Below are 23,316 nucleotides of genomic sequence, written 5' to 3'. Positions count from 1 at the left end.
ATATATATATACAAGCTTCTGTTGACAGATTTTCTGCTGGGGACGGACAAAGCAGTGCAGAGATTAAGTCCAGCAAGTTTGTGTTATTTGTCTAAGCAGGTTCTGTGTGTTTGTAGGTCTGACAGTGATAACAGAGGTGGGTGGAGGCTGGCGGTGTGTAAACGCTGCTTTCAGACACTAACAATAAAGAAGAAAGTTCAAGCTTAACAAGTCTTTGTTACATGATCATCCATGTCCTGTTCAGACCAACAGTCGGGTTTGAACCAGGGAACAGTTCCAGACCCTGAAACATCTCATCCAGTAATCAGTCGACCTGAACAATGGCCCCAGTTATATATTAGGTGTTTGCTTTGTGACACAGCGACTCTGCTCATTTACTCTGATGATTAAATAACTTAAAGTTTATCTTAATACAGTACTGACACGCCCATATGTACACTGAAGGAGTTATTTGAAGCTGCCGTCGTTCCTCTTGTCCACAGCGGCTCTAAATAGATGTCTTTCTAAAATGACTTCAATGTCAGTGACGGGAAACCAAATCAAAATACCCTTGTGACTACCCTCTGGTGGCTTTTGAGTTTGTTGTTGTCATAAACTTTTGACTCTGGTCTGCCCCCTGGTGGATATATTGGTTAACATCCATGCCAACGTAAAGGGCGCATGGAAGCATGTGGGCAGTGACGGTAACATCGTTTGAAACGGACATATACATTTTCGTACATAAAAGGAGCATAAATGAGCCTTTAGGTGTCACAGCAGGCAGGTGGTCAGCGGCAGCACCTGGTCTAACCTGTGTAAGGGCAACAACCGAAAGTTTGCTGATCCAGCGAGGAGTCGGGCTGACTGGGGCTCAGTCTCCTGAGCTGCTGCCTGCTCTCCGCTCAGTGAGGTGGTCTGTAGTGGCGGAGCGTGAAGCGGTGGACACACTGTGATTCGAGGCTCAAGCTAATGTTAGCCACACAAACATGAATTTGAAGCTGCAGCCGTGAGCCTTTGGCTCCAGTTAGCAAAAGGCTAAACTATTAGCAACATTTTCTCTCCATCTCTGAAACACTTCGCTGATATTGACGTGTGTTTTATTTAGTTTATTTTCACACTTTCTTTCAGACTCTTTTTTAAAAGTCTGTCTTCCTTTTTGGGTTGCTTTGCAGTGCAGGCAGTTGCTGTCAATGCTGGAACAGAAACTTTCTCCACAATGTGCACGCACATCTACATTTGTAGAGGAAACATCCTCTGGCTGAAACAACCTGTGATTGTCCGAAGTCTTTCATCACGAACTAGATTTTCTGAAACCTGAAACCAGAGCCAAGAGGAGGTGCTGAAGTCTAGTTTTCTCTCAGAGCACTTGAATTACAATTGCCTAAAGGTTATTATGGGATTTTTGCCCGATGGCACCAAAATGAAAATGCCTGCCAGAGTCTTTAGCACAAAACAAAGTCTTTTGTCCCTGAACACCTACGTCGATATCACTTTCAGATCTATTCAAGACCTGTTTGGACAGAAGGAGCATTCACAGCCACAGATAGTCCCTGTAATACAGATAAACATTACTCTTAAGACTTGAAACCCGTTCTGTGATGAAGAGTGTTCATATTTTATTATGTATGATCTTTATGTGAGATGTGACCACCTCAAAGGCAGAAAAACATCCCTCCAAGAAACCTGAGTAGTTAAAATGGTCCGGTCCATCCAGACCAGAGCAAGAGTATGGAAGCCCCAAAGGGACAGACAGTAGGTAATAAATATGTAAATGAATTAATGTGCATTAAAAACTGAAAAACAAATACATCAATTTAAATTTTGCCAAAAAAGAATAAATATACAGACAATGAATGAAGAATATTTTCATCATCTTTTTCTGTATTTACTGACTTTCACTAGCCTGGTTCCAGACCATAGACCCCGCCCACTCAACTGAGGAGGCTTGCATTAGTGGTCTGGCATACTGCAATGAATTTGCAATTTATCTCGTCCAAATGATGGACGGACCAATGAACGCTGGGGGTGGGGGCGGGTCTAGCGATTAGCCAATCAGTGCCACGCTAATGGCGACCGCTACAGATCCTACAGACCACATTAACGATGCTATCGAGGTATTTTGCCACTACTCGCGTTAGTGGAGGACCAAATTAAGGAAGCTGCTAAACTGGATTTATGCAGCTGGGCGTGCACGACAACGGAGACATTTTAAACGGGCAATGCTTGCTTGTTTTCGGCACCCCCGAGGCATGGATACTAATGACGTCAGATTCTGGGTGAGTCGTTGATCTCTACTGATTGGTTAGGGAAAAATCAAATTCCCTCCCCCTTGTAAATCGCCTTCAATGGAGGCCATGTCAGACTGAAGGTTCTGGGAGCTTCAGTCTGACACTCAGGCTAGACTTTCACATTTATTAATGTTCAGATGTTCAGAGGGCCGAGTGGACCCCTGCAGACATGAGCAGCACGCTGACTACAATCCTATCACTTTAACTCCTATAACTCAAAATTTAATGTCACTGTGAATTTTTTTTGTCATAACATTTTATCCATTTTTTGCATAACTGAGCTCCAGTGTGTTAAAAAAAAACAAAAACAAAACAGGGGTACATTTTTCTTTTTTTTCTTTGTATAAAAAGTTTTGTCAGCGTCTTATTTCATCCCATCCCTTTCCATTTTATCCCATCCTATCCAATTACTTCCCATCCCATCCTATCCCATCCCATCCCATCTCATCCCATCTCATCCTATCCCATCCCATCCTATCCCATTACATCCCATCCCATCTCATCCCATCCCATCCTATCCCATTACATCCTATTCCATCCCATCCTATCCTATTCCATTCCTTTCCATTTTATCCCATCCCGTCCTATCCCATTACATCCCATCCGATTCCATCTTCCCATCCATGTTTTCGGGTTGTGCGTAACGACGCATGGGAGCGTGACGCGCGCGTACGCGGCGTACCGCGTCATATCTTCCAACACATCCGCCGCTTCCTGGCCGGCCCAGGCAGGCGCCTCAGGCCCCGCTCCAACACTGAACCGCTATCCGCTCATCATCATCAGTCACCGGTGAAGACACACCGAGTCCTCCGCCCCCGGTCCGTGAGGAGCTGCCGCCGCCGGTATGAGTGGATGAAGCGGCTGAGATCAGCAGAGAGGTCCCGGGACTCGGTGCTCGGTGAGTGTTTGTTCAGGAGGGAACCGTTGGTTTGTTTTGTCTCCACAATGAATCACAGTCAGCTGTTTGTCCCCGTGTCTCCGGACAGCATTTAAACTGTTGACTGTTGTTTCGTCCGGTGTTTAAATACATGTTAGATCAGTCCCGTTAATCCGGGGATCACATGGAGGTTTAGAGGATCTGACTTTGTGTTGGGATCTTTGTTCCTGTGGAGTTCAGACATCATGGACTGTTTCCTGTTTGTTCATCTCCATAGACACGTTCACTCACATGTTCCTGACCTGCTGCCATTCACTTCACCTCATTACAGCAGCAGTGACTGACAGCAGATCAGTTTCTCCTCTGTCACACACCAGGCTCAATGAGCAGCAACTAAACACATTTACTAAGTGCTGTGCTTAAAGGAACAGCGTGGAGGCTTTAGTGGCAACTAGAGGTGAGGATTGTAGACTGCAACCAGCTGAAACTTCTCCCACTTAGAATTCCTTCACTGCTGACTGTTCAGGATGTTTCTTTAGCAGGAGCCGAATTATCCACAGAGGTCTCTTCCTGTCAAAAACAAACAGACCAGCTGATTTAAACCAGTAAAAACACAGAATAAAACAGTTTGACGCTACAAATCGGTGTTTCTCCAGTGGTGTCTGGCATGTCCTCAGCCTGGTGAAGCATGTTTTCCTGTTTCCAACATTTTCTCACAAGTGCGATTCAAAACACGAGTGAGTGTTAGTACACGACTGGTTTCCTCAAACAAGACAAATCAAAGACAAATCAGATCAGCTGTGCTTTGACATTATTATACGTGTTCTCTTCCTGGTTTTTGTCACCACGACAACCACAGACACATTCAGCTGAAAGTCGCCAGTCAACATGGTTGCAAGCATGCTTTTTTTTGGATAACTTGAGATCCAGTGTCCAGTTGCACAAAAAAACAACCTTAAGTTAAGATTATCCTTAAAGTCAAAGGTAATGTTTCCTTAAAATTGATTGCACAAAACACCCTTAAGTCTTCTCCTTAAGGTTTCCATAAAATGCTCACTTAAGTTTTTTTTTCTCTCTTTTCTTGGTCTTATTTTAGGAATCACTTAAGTAAGATTACATTGCAGCCTGTTCTGCAGCTGCATCTCTCTCAGTCAATACTGGACCAAATGTAAAAAACAGTTGTCCCAGTTAGTCACTGAGACACAAAGCATGGAAAAATAGTAGAGCCCAAACCTGGTTCTTTAGAGATCATCACATAAAATACTGAGCTTGAGCCCAACCAAGCCCAACATCCCCAAAAAGCTCTAGTCGGCTTCTAAGGCCCTGGACACACTGGCTGTGTGGTGGCACAAGCGTCTGCAGTGGAAAATAGACCCGCTCGGTGGATCACTGACTCTCCACACTGTTTTTCTGCGCCAGAGAAACTTCCTGTTGCAGCCGGATGGAAGGACAGAGAGCCGGACTGCCCCCTCTCCATCTCTCCCTGCCTGCAGGAAGTGCTCACTTCTTAATATTATTTATTTATTAAAAAAAATAAATAAAACCAAACCTGATCTAAACCATCTGGCTTTTCGGGACCCGTTGGGCTTGGGTTGAGAACTGTAATAAATGAGGTCCAGATTGAAAACTACTTAAGTTTCCCTTTCAGTGTTATACTTAAGAAGAAAAGTTAGTTAGTAAGTTAAAGTGTTTTGTGCAACTGGCGTTCAGGAGGTTTTTACTGGTAGCCGAATTACCCACAGAGGTCTCTTCCTCTCCAAAACAAACAGACCAGCTGATTTAAACCAGTAAAAAAAACTAAATAAAAACGTTTCTTGTTACAAATTGCTGTTTTTCTGGGGCTGTTTGGTGTCCTGGAGACGGGCCGCTCACCCTTCCACCTGCTCACCATTTCTCTCTGATGAGATGGGAACAAATTGGAGGTATTTGTAATTTACTTGAGTATTTCCAGGAAAGGCTGAGCTATTAGCAACATTTTCTTTCCATCTCTGAAACACTTTGCTGATATTAACACATTTTATTTCATTTATTGTCAGACTGTCTGTTTGACCAGTCCGTCTAACTTTTTCGGGTTGCTTTGCAGTGTGGTCAGTTGTTGACAATGCTCGAAGAGCAACTTCCTCTGCAGGATTCTCCTCCATCGAATCAGCCTTTCACTATCTAAACGGAATCAACTCTTTAAAAACCCTTTTTGATCAGCTGGAAAATGCATCGTCACAAAGCTGAAAACAAGCTGTTTTTCTGACTTTTCAGTGATACGTGGTTCTCACAGGACAGACACGCTGCAAACATATGATGATCTTATAGAATATGATGCGACGCTTTAGATTAAACTACCCGGCAGTATAAAGAGGAGTTCAAATAAGCTCAACCTTAAAATATAGAGCTGTAAATTGACACATTAATGCAGCAGGAATATTCATCCAAAACATCAGATAGAAAAGGGAAACACATTTTACTGCTACATGCACACTTTTACTCAAAGTACTTTAAGTACATTTGGCTGATACATGCTTTTAATTCAGTAAGGTTTTGAATGCAGGACTTTGACCTGTAGTAAAGTGTTTTCACAGAGTGGTTTTAGTTCTTTTACAGCAGTAAAGGATCTGCTGTTCCTCCACTGACAGCGAGTGACATCATTCATTTCTCTCTAACACACCAACAACAACAATAATCAGTGTGTGTGTTCTGTCCACAGCGTCAGAGCTGGAGGCGTCGGTTGAGGCGGAGCGGCCGTGGTGATGGTGTTGGACTCAGGTGAAGTCTTCATGGATCAGGTTGAGGGTGAAAGTGTCGGGAGCAGCAGGAGCTTGTTGGAGCCAGATGTTCGGGCAGATCGTCCCAAAGCGCCCAGATCACCGTCCAAAAGGAGCAATGTTGCCAAGAAGGAGAAGGTGTCCCACAACGGACTCCCGGCCCAGACAAACAGCGGCCAGGTAGCACAGAGGAGGACATCATCATCATCATCATTGTTAAAAGGTGGAGCTGCGCCCAGACCGCCCCTCCGTCGCCCCCTCAGCCTGGAGATGACGCCTCAGCACCTGCGAGGGTCTCAGGAGCACATGGCCGACAGGCGGATCGTGCAGCCTCCTTGGCGCAGTGGTTCAGCCGCCCCCTCGCCCCCGGCTCGCAGCCTGACCAGCCCCAGCCTGGGCGCAGGTGGCTGGATGCGCCGCAGTGAGAGCACCTGCTCGGTTAATTACTCCCTGGGGCTGCGGGCTGGCAAGGGGCAAATGCGACCTGCCACCTCCCTGCCACACATAGCTAAGGGGGTGGGGATGGGGGTGGGGAGCAGGTCGCTGCCAACACCATCCAGGCCGTGTCTGCTCGTCGCCCTCAGGCCTCTGAACCTGGAGCAGGAGAAGCAGACGTTCTTCCAGTCTGACTACAAGTACGAGCCTCAGTTTGAGTACGCACAGCCAGAGCCCAAGAGTGTGTTGGAGAAGTACAAGGAGGGCTCAGGCCTCTTCCTCGAACAGGTACGGTACCAGGCATCTACCTGTGAGTTCAGATGATGGTGATGGTGATGATGATGACTTTTTTTTTTCACCTGCAGGCGGTTGGAATCATGGAGTGCGTCCTGAGGAAGTTTGGCTCCTATGAGAACTTTGAGGAGGTGACAGGCGGCAGCGTCCTCCCTAAAAGTCAGGTCTGGGCTGCTGTACGCAAATATCTGCAGAAAGAAGGCTGCGTCGGGGAGGTGAGTGACATGAAGCACACACAGAGACAAGTCTCAGACAACGGCAGACATTTTGACTCGTCACAGAAAAGCACAGGCGTTACTAATAACATTCAGAAATGACTCGACCTCTGCACCTCCTCTAGGCTCTAGTTTTAGGTTTTAGAAAGTCTAGCCCCTGGCCAATGGTCAAGAATCCTGCAGAGAAGGTTGATATTTTAGCTTTGGCAACAACTGTCTACACTGTAGAGCAACAGAAGAAGGACGGACTGATCAACAAGAGTCTGACAATAAACAAAATAAAACGTGTCAGTATCATCGAAGTGTTTCAGAGATGGAGAGAAAATGTTGCTAACAGTTTAGCCTTCTGCTAACCTGAGCTAAAGGCTCATGGCTGCAGCTTCAAGTTCAGATTTATATGTCATTTAATTCATGTTCACGTTTATGTAGCTAACGTTAGCGAGAGCCTTGAATCATAGTGCCTTGCTCCCCATCGCCACAGACCACCTCACTGGAAGGAGAGTGGCCACAGCAACCTGAATCGAGCCAGCTCAAAACCAAGTCCCTGCTGGATTAGCAAACTTTCTGTTGCTGCTGTTACATAGGTTAGACCCAGTGCTGCTGCGAACCACCAACCCACTGTGACGACCTCCGCTGGGGGGTTTGTGCTGGACGTACTCAAGCTGCTAAAGCTGCCGACTGAGGTCCGACTCCTGAGCTGCTGCCGTTCTCCTCCCGGTGACGCAGTCCACAGCAGCAGGGATGAAGTGAGGAAGCGTGGGGTGGCTAGCAGCTAATTCTTGTCTGATAAACAGAGAGAGAGCGGGGTGAGGAGGGGCTGAGAGAATGAGCTATGTGCAACTCTACAATAAAATAAGATTGAATAAATCAGTGTGTAGGAAACACTGGGTCACTGCCTGTGGTCATCTGGTAGTTCTTTTTTGCCTTCTCCAGATTTTTTGCTGACCCCAGCTTTAGATATGTCTAAAAACAAAATCTGTAAAAATGACATAAATTAATGCCGGCAGATTTTAGTCTCACTGCTCAATGAGTTAACAAATGGTTTTAAAGTTGGGAGTCAGCTCTTCAATTATCCGTAGTCCATATGATCGTCAGCTGGCACGAGCCTCCTTCAAACAGCACCTAATGTCAAATAACAGGAAAGCTTTATTTGTTCTCATGATAGACGTGTGCAAAATGATATCTGTAGTCGTTTCCTGGGTCGACTGTTTGTCAGTTTTATCTGCAGCACAGTGAGCGGTTGGCGTGTTGATATAAGATACGAAGGTGCAGTGGATGAAAACGTTCCCTCAGGGCTCTGTAAGGGCGTCTCTGAGAGGCAGTTGATAGTGTTTACCCTCCACCTGCTCTGCCCTGCAGGCGTCTACTGAAGTCACCTGCGTACATTCCTGCAGTGCAGTTTGTCTGATGTTGCACCACTTGAACGTGCACACGTAACCACTGATACACAAATACAGCACAGCAAACACATTTTAAAGTAGAGCTGAAACAATGAGACGATTAAGCAGCAAAAAAGTCCAAAAATTGCGTCTCCAGCTTCTCACGTGGTGACGTTCACACGGTGGTGCAGTGGATAGCACTGTCCCCTCACAGCAGGAGGGTTCCTGGTTCGAACCCCAGGGTGGGGGAGCCCTTCTGTGTGGAGTTTGCATGTTCTCCCCGTGTCAGCGTTGGTTTTAGTAGTGGTGTGTCATATCACCTCGTTTACGATAATACTGGTCTAATTTTCAATATCACATGAAAAATGTATATCCTGATACTTCAACCTGCTGACATATTGACGTCACACTGTTACCCACGGCAACAACAAGCATGGCTAAAAGTGAAATTATCACCGACTCCTTGGAGGTTCCAAAAAGAGGAGCAGCTTCAGTAGTGTGGGATAAACTGTGGCATCCTGAATGTTTTACTTCTCTTAGCGCTCAGAGGGAACTCATTCAGCAGCTCCTCTGGCAGCAGCACAGCGTCTCTCCTCTCTCGCCGTGTCTGATACGCCCCACCCTTGGGTGGCCCTATGGGGCGAACATAACTTCAACACTGATCCAAAATCACCACATAAACACAAGCAAACCAGACAACAAAGCTCCCAGGCTGAAGGGCAGCAGGACCAGCAGGACCAGCAGGCCCCACACCAGAGGCCTCTCTCCCCTGCTGCTGGCACAGGAGCTCCTAAACACCTCCTCCACGCCAGGTGTGCTGCACCTCGTTAACTAATGCAGCACACCTGGGCAGGTCTATAATGGAGGGAAAAGGGACAGCAGCACAGAACACACACACACACACACACACACACACACACACACACACACACGCAGTGTCCTCAAGTGAAAGGAAATCCCCTGTTGATTTATATATATAGATCCCAGGGGACATTTGTTTAAATGTGTAATTTGTTGTAGATTTTATTTAGTTTTACTTTTAATATTGTGACAGAATCTGAGTCTCACTCTGAGTTACTGTTGTTCACAAACTAAAGACATGAGAGATTGTTTTAGTTTTTACTGAAGACTTGAAACAAGCTGTAAAACTAGGTCACCTATTTTGTTACAATTCTATCTTCTTAAATCAATAATAAAATATTTTTTACTAATTTTTCATATTTTTCAATAAACTACCCTGAAATATCCCGATATTATTTTAGGGCCATATCACCAACCCCATACTAAGTGTATAGTGAAAATGAGTAACAAGATCTTGGGAGTTCAGCAGATTACGTTATTTGTCCTGTTTCACAAACGGATAGAAAAGGAAGGGTGAAGTCGTCCTGTCCCACAGCTCCCACCTCTTATTCTCCGAGTGTCAGTTTTTGCCTTCTGGCTCTCGGCTCAGATTTCCCCCGTGACAGAGTAACAGACCCTTTCTCACTGTGTGATGTAAGACCACCGTGTTTGAGCCACGTTGGTCATCTTTCGTCCGGGACAGCCCAGTATCACAAAGTGTGTACGAGGTTTAAAATGTAAGTGTGATACCTGAACACACCCTGCTGCACACCGTAAATGTTTTATGTGTATTGTATATGGATTAGATCGGAGTGACAGTTAAATAAACTTGTTCTGAACTGTGTGAAGGGACACAACAACAGTCCCATTAAATCCTCTGCAGTGTGTAAACGTTAATATTTCCCAAAGGTGGAAACTGTTTGTTCAGTCTCTGTTGAGTCGGAGTGAAATGTACAAAGAATAACTGAGAGAATATCAATCAGGACGTCAGAGGATGATGATGATGATGATGATGATGATGATGGTGTCTGTGTCTCCAGGTGGTGGTGCGTCTGTCTGACGAGCTGCTGTCTCAGGCGGTGATGGTGGTGGAGAGCTGTCGTCCCACTCTGACCATCAACCTGGCCGGAGCTCGACAGCACTGGCTGGAGGGGATGCTGCGACATGAGATCGGTACGCTGCAGCTCACACACACATCAACACATCAATAACAAAGTGTCAGATATTTAATTCATCAACCAACACAGCAGTGTTTCCTCAGTGACCGGATCTGCAGAGTTCAGCAGCATTTTATCAGATCGGAGGCCATTTGGGTTTGTCTTTGGTTCTAAATATGTTGATATGATAGAAGAACAAAAGAGGAAGAGAAAGGAGAGGAAGAAAATATGCAGGAGGTACCAAACTAACATTGAAATTAAAGACTTACTCAATTAGTTACTCAATGCATGAGTTGATGACGTGAATCCATCAGCACACCTTAAATTTCACTGTGACAACTTTGACCATCACTTTAGTTTTTATATGACACACACTTTTAGTAATGACTTTAAAAATATAGATTGATTTGGAGCGGATTATGTGAAGGTCATATATTCTAATCCTCACTTCCTGTGGGCTACAGCAACACTAAACCCCTGAGCTTGCCTGAGAAGGACTAAATGCACAAAGCTGCTATTTTGAAATATCCCATGGAGAGAGACTCTCACTGCAGCCTGTTCTATTTTGTTGTGAAAATGTGGGCGTGCAGCCTCGTTCTGTGGACGATAAACCAGGTGCAGACTTCCATCTGTGTCACCGCTGATGAGGAAATACAGCGAGTGCTGGACGGAGCAGTGAGTGGAGTGACAACAACCCCGCCCACATTTAAGAGGACTGTCTGAACACACCCAGGGTCTAGGTACCTACGTTCACATTTTGCAGAATATTTCACCCACCTGTGCATCTCTGTGTGTGTAACAAGCAGAGTGTAGGCACGTTGTGAACCCGCCTACGTAGTCACATGTTACCATCTGGATATTGTGCTTTAAACAGCAGCAAAACACTTCACCGTTCTCTGACTTTAGACCAGGTTTTTATCAGTCAGTCTCTTTCTGCTGCCTTACAAATACAAAAATGTTCCTGACCACGCCTCATGTTATGACCTACACACCTGTGGGTGCACAGACGGGCACGAGTACATCTGCCACTTCCACAAAGTTGGCACTGGCCGCGAAAACGACACCTGTGTCGGTCTGAAAGTAGGAATGACAGGTGTGTTGCACTTTGTGCCAGGTGTAAGATATGACCCAGTGTTTTTATAAATAGCTTGTGAAAACAAGAAACGCTGCGTCTGCTGCTGAGCGATGAATCTTCTTCTGTTCACTCTTTTGTTGAACTACAGAAACACTCACAGTCCTCGAGTGATGTCATCGAGTGATGCTTCTTACACCTCTTGATGATCTTAGGATGTCAACAGAAACAAGCTTTTAGAAAATGGTAAATGATGATAAAAACATGAAAAAAAGTTTAAAAGTTACACTACACTGGGTAAAAGGAGCTACATGTGTATATTTAAAATAAAATAAATAAAACAATCAATAAATTAAAAGTAAAGACACTGATTTATGGATAAGGTTTTAAGAAGTGATCCACAGACACAGACCGTGAAAAAAATCTGTTTTAAGAGGGATTTCAAAGAGAGGTGACACCATCAGCCGGCTTGAGTTGAGCTCAGACCGGCCAGTTCACACCGCTGCACTTTTAGCTTGAATCTTTGGTCTGAGCTGGACGTTACACTCTCTAGATGTCACTGTGATGTTCAGCAGTCTGTGAATTAATTCAATTCAATTCAATTTTATTTATAAAGCCCAATATCACAAATCACAATTTGCCTCACAGGGCTTTACAGCATACGACATCCCTCTGTCCTTAAGACCCTCACAGCTGATCAGGAAAAACTCCCCAAAAAAAACCTTTAACGGGGAAAAAAAAACGGTAGAAACCTCAGGAAGAGCAACTGAGGAGGGATCCCTCTTCCAGGACGGACAGACGTGCAATAGATGTCGTACAGAACAGATCAGCATAATAAATTAACAGTAATCCATATGACACAATGAGACAGAGAGAGAAAGAGAGTGAGAGTGAGAGTGAGAGTGAGAGTGAGAGAGCCCGGTGTATTATAGGGGGGTCCTCCGGCAGACTAGGCCTAAGTCAGCCTAACTAGGGGCTGGTACAGGGCAAGCCTGAGCCAGCCCTAACTATAAGCTTTATCAAAGAGGAAAGTCTTAAGTCTAGTCTTAAATGTGGAGACGGTGTCTGCCTCCCGGACCGTAACAGGAAGATGATTCCACAGGAGAGGAGCCTGATAGCTGAAGGCTCTGGCTCCTGATCTACTTTTGGAGACTTTAGGGACCACGAGTAACCCTGCGTTCTCAGAGCGCAGTGTTCTGGTGGGATAATATGGCACTATGAGCTCTCTAAGATGTGACGGAGCTTGACCATTTAGAGCTTTATAAGTTAACAGTAGGATTTTAAATTCAATTCTGGATTTTACAGGGAGCCAGTGCAGAGAAGCTAAAACAGGAGAGATATGATCGCGTTTATTAGTTCCTGTTAGTACACGTGCTGCTGCATTCTGAATTAGCTGGAGAGTTTTTAAGGACTTACTAGAGCTGCCTGATAATAGAGAGTTACAGTAATCCAGCCTTGAGGTAACAAAAGCGTGGACCAATTTTTCTGCATCTTTTCAGGTCAGGATAGGCCTAATTTTCACAATATTACGCAGATGAAAAAATGCAGTCCGTGAGGTTTGTTTTAAATGAGAATTAAAAGACAAATCTTGATCAAATATTACTCCGAGGTTTCTTACGGTAGTGCTAGAGGCCAGAGCAATGCCATCTAGAGAAACTGTGTCATCAGATAAAGAGTCTCTGAGTTGTTTGGGGCCAAGAACAATAACTTCAGTTTTGTCTGAATTTAACATCAGGAAATTGGTGCTCATCCAAGTTTTTATGTCTTTAAGGCAGTTATGGAGTTTAGTTAATTGATTAATTTCTTCTGGCTTTATCGATAAATACAACATCCGCATAACAATGGAAATTTATAGAGTGATTTCTAATGATGTTACCTAAAGGAAGCATATATAGAGTAAACAGGATTGGTCCGAGCACAGAGCCTTGCGGAACTCCAAAACAAACTTTAGTACGTAAGGATGGTTCATTGCGAACGTCAACAAATTGAAAACGATCAGATAAATAAGATTTAAACCAGCTCAGTACAGAACCTTTTAGGCCAATTAAGTGATCCAGTCTCTGCAGTAGAATTTGATGGTCAATTGTGTCAAACGCCGCACTAAGATCTAATAAAACAAGTACAGAGACGAGTCCTTTGTCTGAAGCAATCAGAAGGTCATTTGTAATTTTAACTAGAGCTGTCTCAGTGCTATGATGCACTCTAAATCCTGACTGAAATTCCTCAAATAAATTATTATCATGGAGAAAATCACACAGCTGGTCTGCGACTACTTTCTCAAGGATCTTTGACATAAAGGGAAGATTAGATATTGGTCTATAGTTGGCTAACACCTCTGGATCCAGGGTGGGCTTTTTTAGTAGAGGTTTAATTACAGCTACCTTAAAAGACTGTGGTACATAGCCTGTTAATAAGGATATATTGATCATATCTAATATATGAGTGTTAACTAAAGGAAAGACCTCCTTAAGTAGTCTAGTTGGGATGGGGTCTAAGAGACACGTTGATGATTTGGATGAAGAAATCAATGCGGTCAGTTCTTGAAGAGAAATTGGGGAGAAGCAATTTAAATATATATTAGGTTTTACAGCTGTGTTTGAGGTTAGATAGGTACTATCTGAGGGCAGGAGGTCATGAATTTTGCCTCTAATAGTTAGAATTTTGTCATTAAAAAAACTCATAAAATCATTACTGCTAAGGGCTAAGGGAATACAAGGCTCAATAGAGCTCTGACTCTCAGTCAGCCTGGCTACAGTGCTGAAAAGAAACCTGGGGTTGTTCTTTATGACTATGACGTGGATGCAAAACTTCTGTAGTGGAAAACTTCCCGTTTGACATTCTCTATTTGTTTGTCCCATCACAGGAAATTAAGTAAACAAATTTAATAAAATCTATACAAAGTAAGGCCACGTCAGTAAATCTGAGAGGCTCATTGTAAAGTAAAGGTCTCAGTGGTAACTGTGCACCATCATTGTTGGAACATGACATCACACGATCTTTTCACATACAGACCCCAGGATCATATGATACTGCAGGTTAGCATGGCGCCCTCTGACACACGATCCAGCTGTGCAGTATGGAGACACTGGACATGTCCCCTCAGAGGGTGGGACGTCTCGTTCCCTCAGTGACTCCTTTGTGTGTTCTCACTTCTTAAATGTGACAAGGACACAAGAGAGTGAATGTTATGTACATTTAGTGTCCCAGTTTCTCCTGCTGCGGGCCCCTGAGGGAGAATCTTTACGCTGCAGCATACAATGATCTTATAGACAATGGTGTGTTTCTAACATGTCAGTGGTTGGTGTTTGTCCTTCTCCTGTTTCAGCGTGATAAAATCCCCTCATGCACAAAGACCAGTCCCTCCAGGATCGTTTTTTTTGTTTGTTTTGTTTTTAGGATCGTTCATGGCAGTTTTTCTGAGAAAAAATATATAAGAAATATATATAATCAGTCTTATTTTCGATGACAAAAGTGAGATGATGACGAGCTACAAATAGATCTTGATAATAAAACCGAAATCTATGTTTCATGTTTGTTGACGAGATGTGATGAAAAACGTTAGTGATGGACTGTCGGACATTGAAAGCCATGAGAAGCCGTTCCAAAATATCTTCAAATGCAGCATGAGCGACAGGCTGGTAAACTCCAGTAAATAGTCTGCACCAGGATGTTTCAGTAGCTAGCAGAACAGTCAGAGCGGAGCAGCGGCAGCCGTTAATGCTGGGGAAATGACAGTTTGTAAGTGTGCAGAGATTATTTGTAGTTGTAGAAAGAAAATGTCTAAATTTTTATACAACCTGTCACCTTGATTATAATTTATGATCCATGAATTATCCTCACTGGATGAGTTTAAAGATAAAAAACAAACAAAAAAAAAAACCAAGAATTTTTTTTCGACTAAAACTACCAAGGGTACAAATGACTAAATGTGACTAAAACGTTTTCGTCTCGAGACTCAGACTGAATCTAAAATAACTGTCAATATTAACACTGACAGCAAGTGATTCACAAACATCAAGTTTGCACTTTATTTTGAAGTACAGTGAATTTCCGACACAGAGCTTTTATTTTGAAGTGTCGTTTCCTGCTGTAGAGTGAGTGACTAACAGACAGCTACATGACAGAGACAGCAAACTAGCTCAACAACATGATCCAGTGCAGGTATGATGCTGAATGGATTTAACTGTGGGACCAGTGGACTCGTTGTCTGGTAGCCTCCACCACCAGTTAATGTGTGTGTAAATGGATGAGTGTGATCCGTAGTATAAAGCACTCAGAGTGGTCAGAGACTAGAAAAATGGTATATAAACACAGGTCCATCCATTGACACAACGTTTTTTGTGTTCAACCACAAAGTCGTATGTTGTGCACAACAGTTAACCCCCGCTGTCATGCAGAACATCAGAGAATCGCCTCACATGTTACGTCTTCAGCAGAAAGTTAAGTTGGTAAATGTGAGATTTGGGTCACACATGTCTGCATCTTCATAACCAGAAGGAAAGAAGTGAGTGGTGATTTTTGATCCTCACTCCTCAGAGTAGTGCAGAGTAGGATTAAGAGCTTTGAGACTGTCTTCAAAATGAAGCACCAGGACAACTTGTGGTTCAAGCGAAGCTGGAGGAGCGAGGGAGCGATGAAGTGACAATAAAGAGACTTGAGATGCACTTGATGTGTCAGCCCTGTGACCGTCTGGCGACCTGTCCAAGGTGTGCTCTGCCTCTCGCCCAGTGTCAGCTGGGATAGGCTCCGGCCCCCCCGCAGCCCGTGGGCGGGTTGGAGCAGTTACAGATAATGAATGAATGAATGAATGAATGATTGATTGATGGTCTCCTCAGGTACACATTACCTGCGCGGGGTAAACAACAACCTGCAGCCATGGGCGTCCACTGAGGGCAGGAAGCAGTTCGGCCTCAAACCGGCCAATCCCACGGAGGAGGGCCTGGCCAGCCTGCACAGCGTGTTGCTACGGAAACAGCCCTACCTGTGGCGCGCAGCGCTGCTCTACTACACGGTGTACCACGCCACCAGCATGAGCTTCAGCCGGCTCTTCAGCCACATCGCTCGCTTCGTCCAGGACCCGGACGTCCGCTGGGAGTACTGCCTGAGAGCCAAGAGGGGACAGACGGACACCTCACAGCCCGGTGAGCGCACACACACACACACACACACACACACACACACACACACAGATACACAGATGGCTAACAGAGTCACCTGGATGGTTAGTGGATTCTTTCCAGTTTTTAATGAGAGAAATCTCAGAATTTATGATGCGTAAATATTGTATCTGTACTAACTGCCTTGTCTTTGGGTCGGGCTTGATTAGAGTGTCTCTTTGGGAGAATAAGGACTGTAAGTTAAACTACAAACAAACAAAACAAAACCTGGATGAGGTTATAAATATTTTCATCAGCTGATCTTTTGTCTGTTATAAAAGTAAAATCAGCAGGTTTTAGTGAGTGAAACAAACTCAAACTGTCCTCGTCCTCGTCAGTGATGCCTTTTATTTTGACGCTTCCTGTGTGTCGTGTGTTTCTGTCTCAGGCTGCTTCAGTAAAGATCAGGTTTACCTGGACGGGATCCTCCGAATCCTGCGACACCGAAGGAACATCGACTTCAAGATGTTGACCTCTTTGGGAAAGGTCAGTGTGGACTCCTTCAGATCATCATGATGGTATGAGCCTTTGTTAGAGGTGTTTCACAGGTGAACATGAAAATACAAAACCATGAAGTGCAGCAAGAACTTCTGGGAATAGTCAAACATAAAGAACAACATCAGGAGAACGAGATAAATCAGTGCAGTATGAAAAATATCAGAAATAACTGAACCATGTGAACGTCTCATCTGCTGGTTTAGAAGTGTTATAAACTAAGCACTGACTCAGAGGGACGTGTCTGGTCTGAGCTCAGTGGGATCATACTGCCCTCTGCAGGCAGGAGCCAATTATCAGACACTGGGCCCCTGGACACAGATATGCAAAAGGCCCCATCACCTCTCCAACACAGGAGCAAGACACAGACTTTATAGTTGTTAGGGTCCAAGCCGCTAAGCTGCCAGGACACTGTTGTAATCCTAGGTCTTCTTCTTCTTCTTCGTCTTCGTCTTCTTCTTCTGAGGAAATCATACTTCCCATGGGTGAAAACTCACCAAACTTTGCACAAAGGTCCAGTCTCATGCCAGATATCCTCAGCTGTAAACTCAAGCCAATAGTCCTGATGGTGGCGCTACAGCAAGCGTCTAAAGTTCAAAACTTTGAAAATTCATAACAAATCAACCATACGTGCTACAACTTCACAACTTTGATCAAACAGTAGCCCCAATACTGAAGAAACTTTTGTACATTTAAACCTATTAAAAATTATGAAGTTCATCACTCTGTTTTTTTCAAAAACTGTAAAACTTCTTAAACCTGTTTCCTCTCACAATTTTTGCTCAGTTGACACCAAACTTGCTACAGAGCATCTTCAGACTGTCCTACACAAACTATGTTTCTCAGATTTTTGATTTATCAAAATGTTTGACTGTAAACAGTACTGTACCTGCAAATTCTTGCTAAATAAATCTTCAATGTTCATGAAAAAATGACAAAATTCTAGAGTCATGGTAGATGATGTGTGGCAAATTTCAGAATTTTATCTCAAAAACTGAATTTTTGACAGCATTTTGAATTTTGCTCTAATGTGAACAATTGGAGTCAATGTAAAAATGACAATTTTAAACATCAGTTTTTCACTTATGGAGCAAATCAATCATTGTTAAAATAAATTACCAACATCTCCATGCTGTCTAGATGCAATATGTGTATTTTCAGATTTTTGTTTTGATAACTGAATTTTTTACAGTGGTTTGAAATCTGCTTTTCCATGCATGGACGGCTGCTAAACCTGCACGTCTGGCTTAGTCAGTTTGTGAAGCTACACATGAATTGTCACTGACTAATTAGCTCAGTGAGATAGAAACTGATTCTTAGTCTCAGAGGTTGTGAGTTCAAGCCTCAGCTGATGCAAAAGGCAGATTGTGCTGCTAAATTCCTAAATGTCTTCCAATTCTTCTGCTTGTTGCTCAAAATTGCCTAAAAATGCCCGGACCCGACCCATCGCTGCGCAGCAGCTATAATTTAGCTTATTTTTTGTTGTTGTGCATTTCTTTTTTGTTATGTTGTGTGTCTTTGTAGTCGTTTTGTGTCTTTGAGCTCATTTAGTGTTATTTTTGCAGATGTTTTGTGTCTCATTGTTGTGCCCCTTTTTGTAGTTAGTTTTTTGTCTCTTTGTCTCTTGATTTATGTGTCTTTGAGGTCATTTAGTCTTTTTTTGGCCATTTTGTGTTGCTTTGTGCTTGTTGTGCCCCTTTTTTGTCGTCATTTTCTGTGTCTTAAAGATATTGTATTGTCTTCTTTGGTTGTTTTGCCCCTTTTTGTAGATATTTTTTTGTCTTTTTGTAGTTGTTTTGTGTGTCTTTTGGGTAGTTTATTGTCTTCTCTGGTTGTTTTGTGTCTCTGTAGTCGTTTAGTTTGGTTTTAAAGTAATACTGTAATACCACGCAGAGGATTGTGGGTCAGAACAGCCAGAAAAGCATGCTGGCTTGCATACTCCAAGATTGGACCTGATGTAGATGTAGTTTTTGGCATATTGCATTTGAATACTAAATCTTTTTCTGACATACTGTAGAGTATGGTGGGATGGGTACTGGAACACACAGAAAGAGTCATTGTGGATTTTGTCACCATCTCTGAACACTGTGGTCACTGTAGGAAGAGATCTTTACAGAGGAATGATGAGTAACTCTTTCAGGGTGCACACAGACAGCAGAAGAAGAAGAAGTATTCAGATCCTTTACTGAAGTTAAAGTTCAAATGCAACAGCCTGTTTTCAGCTTTGTGACTTTTCCAGCTGATCCAGGAGAGTTTTTAAAGAGTTAATTTAGCTTAAGAAGGAGAACTTTCTCAGTACATACTGGAACATGGATAATTGTATGAAGGTAAACGTCTGTGTGTCCAGCAGTTGTTTCTCTCCACTGATGCACTCTTTTCTTCTTCAGGTGTCTTTCGAGGACGTGGAGAGGCTGCGTCACTTCGCCGTCCTCCAACGTACCAGAATCCCGCACTTCATGCGTGACCAGGAGCGTTACCTGCAGCACCTGGATCACATCGTCGCCGTCAACGAGCTGGACGATTCAACGCTGCAAGACCTGCTGCCCTGACCCCCCCCCCTCCCTTGCACCACCTGAACCCAAGAAGAAGAAGAAGAGCTGGAGGTACAAAGACTGTAACACGTGGTGCGTTCAATGTCACTTAAAAACATCCAGTATTATCGATGCTTCATTTGAGCGATTCTTTTTTTGTAAAACTTGAATGAGACGAACAAAAAGGGACGTACACACTAACACCTCTATCTACATCTTCACTTTCGTCCAATGCATGTCCCTCCTCCTCCTCGCCTTTACTCCTACTATGAAGTTACCTCAATACTGCAACTCTACGATGTAACCAACATTATATATGTCGACTCATACATAATCACTGCGCCTGTACACTGCTAACATGTCTCGTACAGATTCAAACATAATCACATGCTTTATTTATGCAATTATTTAAGTTTTTTTACTTTGAGAGAACAAACTGAATGTCTCTGGTTTTAGCTTTATACATTTTTATTTGTGTTTTTATGCCTTAGATTGTTTGCATTTTAAAAAAAAGGACACCAAGGACATTTCAAAAACCTGGGGAAGTCCGAACTGAGACCGAGAATCTTTACGATATCAAGTGCCAGAGGACTCAGTCAAGTATTCAAACGTTCCCCGGGAGGATTTTTTAATTATCAGTGTTATTGAGCAGATAATCAGCTGTGTTGTTTCTGTCTTAACAGTGTCCTTGGTGGTCTTTTCATATCAGTATGCTACTGTGATGTGACCCCGTCCCCGAGCTCCCCCCTCTGCAGAAACCAAACCTTCTTTTGCTGCGTTAAAGGGACACAGTTCGGACGCTTTGGGAAATGTGCTTAATAGCTTTTGTGCAGGAGGTTAGATGACACGCTCAAATCTGTCTGTTCGGTGTGTGGATTTAGAAAGAGACCTGGATACCACATTGGAGGCGGGGCCCTGGATGTAAAATGACTTCTGCTCTCAGGGGCCCATAGAGCAGGCACACGAGATGCTTCGCTGGCCGAGCAGCGAACCTCCAGTTTAGTGCTCCACTAACTTAAATGGGGTTGAGATGATTTAGACTCCTCTAGACTAAAGAAATGTCATCGGATTGAATGGATCAAATCCCGATAGTGCAATGAGTCACTCTGGGGAGGGATGAGACGCTCAAAAAAATGTATCCACTAATTTACAGACGTCTGGTTCACAGTTTAAATCTGTGGGGAAGAGTCTTTTTGGGCCCCAGTGTATCACGTGACAGAACAGGAAGTGGTAGATACACGTTTTGCATCAATATCATTGGCTCCAAAGTCCAGTGTACTTCCCGCGGGCCTGTTTGATGTAGACAACATCTCTGTCTGAAAAAACAACAGTAGATAGTCGGCTAATCCCTATTGTAGCGTAGAAACTCTTAACTATGCAGCCAGTGTTGAAGCTACATGTGCATGTACGGGGCTCTTACACATTAATCCAGGGAAGTACTGGAAGTGAACAAGTCGCCATTACTGTGGTGATGTCTCATTACAATACGAGAAGCGTTTAAATGACAGCTGTCTAAAGACATGCATCATTTTCTACTTTCCATGTAAAGTAACTTTTGACAAGGATGTCGAGGAGTTTGGGAAGAACCTGTGCAGCTCGCTGTCTGGACAAACTTCAACTGTGAAAAAACTGATAGCAGGATTGTAGGGCTGTACCCGAATTATGTCAGGTTGAATCAGATTTGGCTGTTTAATACGAATACAGTAAACAAGCTAACTGCGCTAACGACGGCGCAGACACTGCAGAGCTGTAAATTCACCACCTCCAAGCAGATGAGAAGATAATCTTATTTAGTTTCTCCTCCTCTGTGCTGCTGCCTGCGTGTCCGCAGCTGTCTGTACCAAAGTCAAGAGCGTTCACTCCGCAGCAAAGTCTGGGGACCAAAACATCCCCATAAGGACGCTGAACAGCACACTGAGTCGCAAAACCAACACACACAAAAAAACCCTGGACTGCTCAACTTAAAGCAAGCTCAGTCGACTGAGGGGTCTTGGATGATTCAAACCTCCAACTTTCAGGGTTCACACACATTTTAACAAAGTCATTTTCAAAAATTTTCCATGTTTTGCCTCATTTCCATGACTTGTAGTTTAAACTGTGTCGGTCTGCGTAGGTAAACAGTCGTTTATTATTACACATGCACTTCCAGGGAGAAGTGCATGTGTAGATAAGCAAACTGCTCACACATGCTAACTTTACTCACCTGTCAGACACGTTAACCTGCAAACATCATTTTTAAACTGTGTATGTGCTGTGTGAGAACATGAAGCCACTGTAAAGGCACAGTGACAGTTATTAAGGAGGGGGGAGCATAACTGTCATAAAGAGATTTCACATTTTGGACAGAGCCAGGCTGTTTTCACGTTTCCAATCTTTGTCGTAGCTTCATATGAAAGTCGTGTCGATCTTTTCCTCCGACTCTCTGCCAGAAAGTGAATGAGCTCATTTCCCAAATCGTACAGCTGTTCCTTTAACATGTAGACAAAATGCCAAAGTGGCTTTTTGAATTCACAGTTGGGCTCTTTGAGGAGCAGCCAGTCGTCGTGATTCCTCACCCCGACACGAGTCACTGGCTGCGGGGGGGAAGCGGGGGTGTTGTGGGCGTGCCTTCGATGGGTGTAGAGCTCATCTGCTGTAGCTAGCCGTGTGTTTGTAGGCTGCTTTTTACTGTGTTTGACACTTAAACTTCAGATGTCAGCGGGGGCATTCATTTTGGTCCAAGCCGTCTGTGAGCAGAGCAAACGGCTGAACGTCACCACTAGTTCCAGTTTTTAAACTTACAACAAAAACCACTTGACCAAAATGTGAATTCAGTGATGCATTTTAAATACTTGAGATTTGAAGATTAATGTGTAATTGAAGTGAACTCTGCTGTGTTTACAGTCTCAGCCATTTGGTGAGCAGATAAAGGTTTTAAATTTGAGCAGGTGGTCGTCTGCTGACCTCAAACCTTCGGCCTGGATTCGCCTAAACGAATGCACCTATTTGTAACGCACGAATGTTGCACAAGTGTTTTATGTTCTGGAAAACACCTTGAAGTTCCAGTTTATTTATTAAAAAGTACACACACTTACTGAGCTCTGTGGTCTGTTTCATGAAACACCGAAACAAACACTGCAGACAAACCCCAAGGAATACTTCACCCGAATATAATATACATATGTGTGTCAGTTACTCGTCGCGTCTTACTGTGAATTGAAGAAAACTTTGTTTTTCTCTCATGTCTTAACAGTGAACGGAGAATCCAAAAGGTGTTAGACTCTCACACAGCTCGTGCAGTATAATCCAGGTCTCATTTATCCAGTCGTATGATCAGCACTTCACAAACACATGCATTTACACTAAAACATTACGATTTAAAACACTTGAGCGTGCCCAAGCACATGCTTTTATTTGACAGCTCAAACTTTTGTTTTTTAAATCATAATGTTTTTGTGAAAATGGCTGTGCACGCAGGGCGTTTACTTTAATTCATCAAGACTGTTCACCTGTTTTGGATTCTCTGTTGTCTGTGGAGACAAAGATTTCTTTAGGAATTAAATGTAATGTGTGGTAAATAATCGATAAACAAATGGTCATTTTTGTTTTTCTTTAACTCACCTGGAGAATGTTTGTGTCCATAAGATGGGAAAAACCTTAGGAGGTCTAAAATACTCTGAAAGGAACCATTATGCAGAATGCACACTTTTACTTTGGGCACTCTCACCAAAGACAAAGTGCGCAGGGTAAGTACAGTGTCTAAAGTAAGTGTACTTGGTTACTTTCCACTGCTGCTGTCTGGACCGTAGGGCGGCTGGTAGTTAAAAGAAAAGGTAGAATTCAAGCTCCTCTGAGTCAATAAA

At 43.6% G+C, this 23,316-nt stretch overlaps 2 protein-coding genes across 3 annotated transcripts in view; both read left to right on the top strand.

The window, feature by feature from the left end:
- The window catches only part of LOC125880938 (dynein regulatory complex protein 1-like), a 480,097-nt gene that overhangs the window by 333,071 nt on the left and 123,710 nt on the right, over window positions 1-23,316 (top strand). The gene's annotated exons all lie outside the window — the stretch shown is intronic.
- kiaa0895l lies at window positions 34-23,258 on the top strand. 2 transcript variants are annotated; one of them, XM_049563911.1, is made up of 7 exons: window positions 34-3,165; window positions 5,843-6,623; window positions 6,701-6,844; window positions 10,104-10,236; window positions 16,128-16,433; window positions 16,837-16,934; window positions 19,331-23,258. In XM_049563911.1, the coding sequence occupies exons 2-7, from the start codon at window positions 5,886-5,888 to the stop codon at window positions 19,490-19,492; spliced, it is 1,581 nt and encodes a 526-aa protein (XP_049419868.1). In that variant the 5' UTR covers window positions 34-3,165; window positions 5,843-5,885; the 3' UTR covers window positions 19,493-23,258. The 2 variants fall into 2 exon arrangements, with proteins under 2 accessions (XP_049419868.1, XP_049419876.1); XM_049563919.1 differs by lacking the exon at window positions 34-3,165 and having other exon boundaries at window positions 3,175-6,623.

The sequence above is a fragment of the Epinephelus fuscoguttatus genome, linkage group LG2, assembly GCF_011397635.1.
Source record: "Epinephelus fuscoguttatus linkage group LG2, E.fuscoguttatus.final_Chr_v1".
NCBI lineage: Eukaryota > Metazoa > Chordata > Actinopteri > Perciformes > Serranidae > Epinephelus > Epinephelus fuscoguttatus.
The sequence above is the reverse complement of the archived record's forward strand: the minus strand, read 5'-3'. Positions and strand labels throughout refer to the sequence as shown.

Bases quoted from the DNA above. Each gene is read 5' to 3' on its own strand.
- kiaa0895l (XM_049563911.1), top strand. From the start codon at position 5,886: ATGGTGTTGGACTCAGGTGAAGTCTTCATGGATCAGGTTGAGGGTGAA. The intron at 6,624-6,700 runs GTACGGTACCAG...TTTCACCTGCAG, and splicing joins CAGGCCTCTTCCTCGAACAG to GCGGTTGGAATCATGGAGTG. The intron at 10,237-16,127 runs GTACGCTGCAGC...TGGTCTCCTCAG, and splicing joins GATGCTGCGACATGAGATCG to GTACACATTACCTGCGCGGG.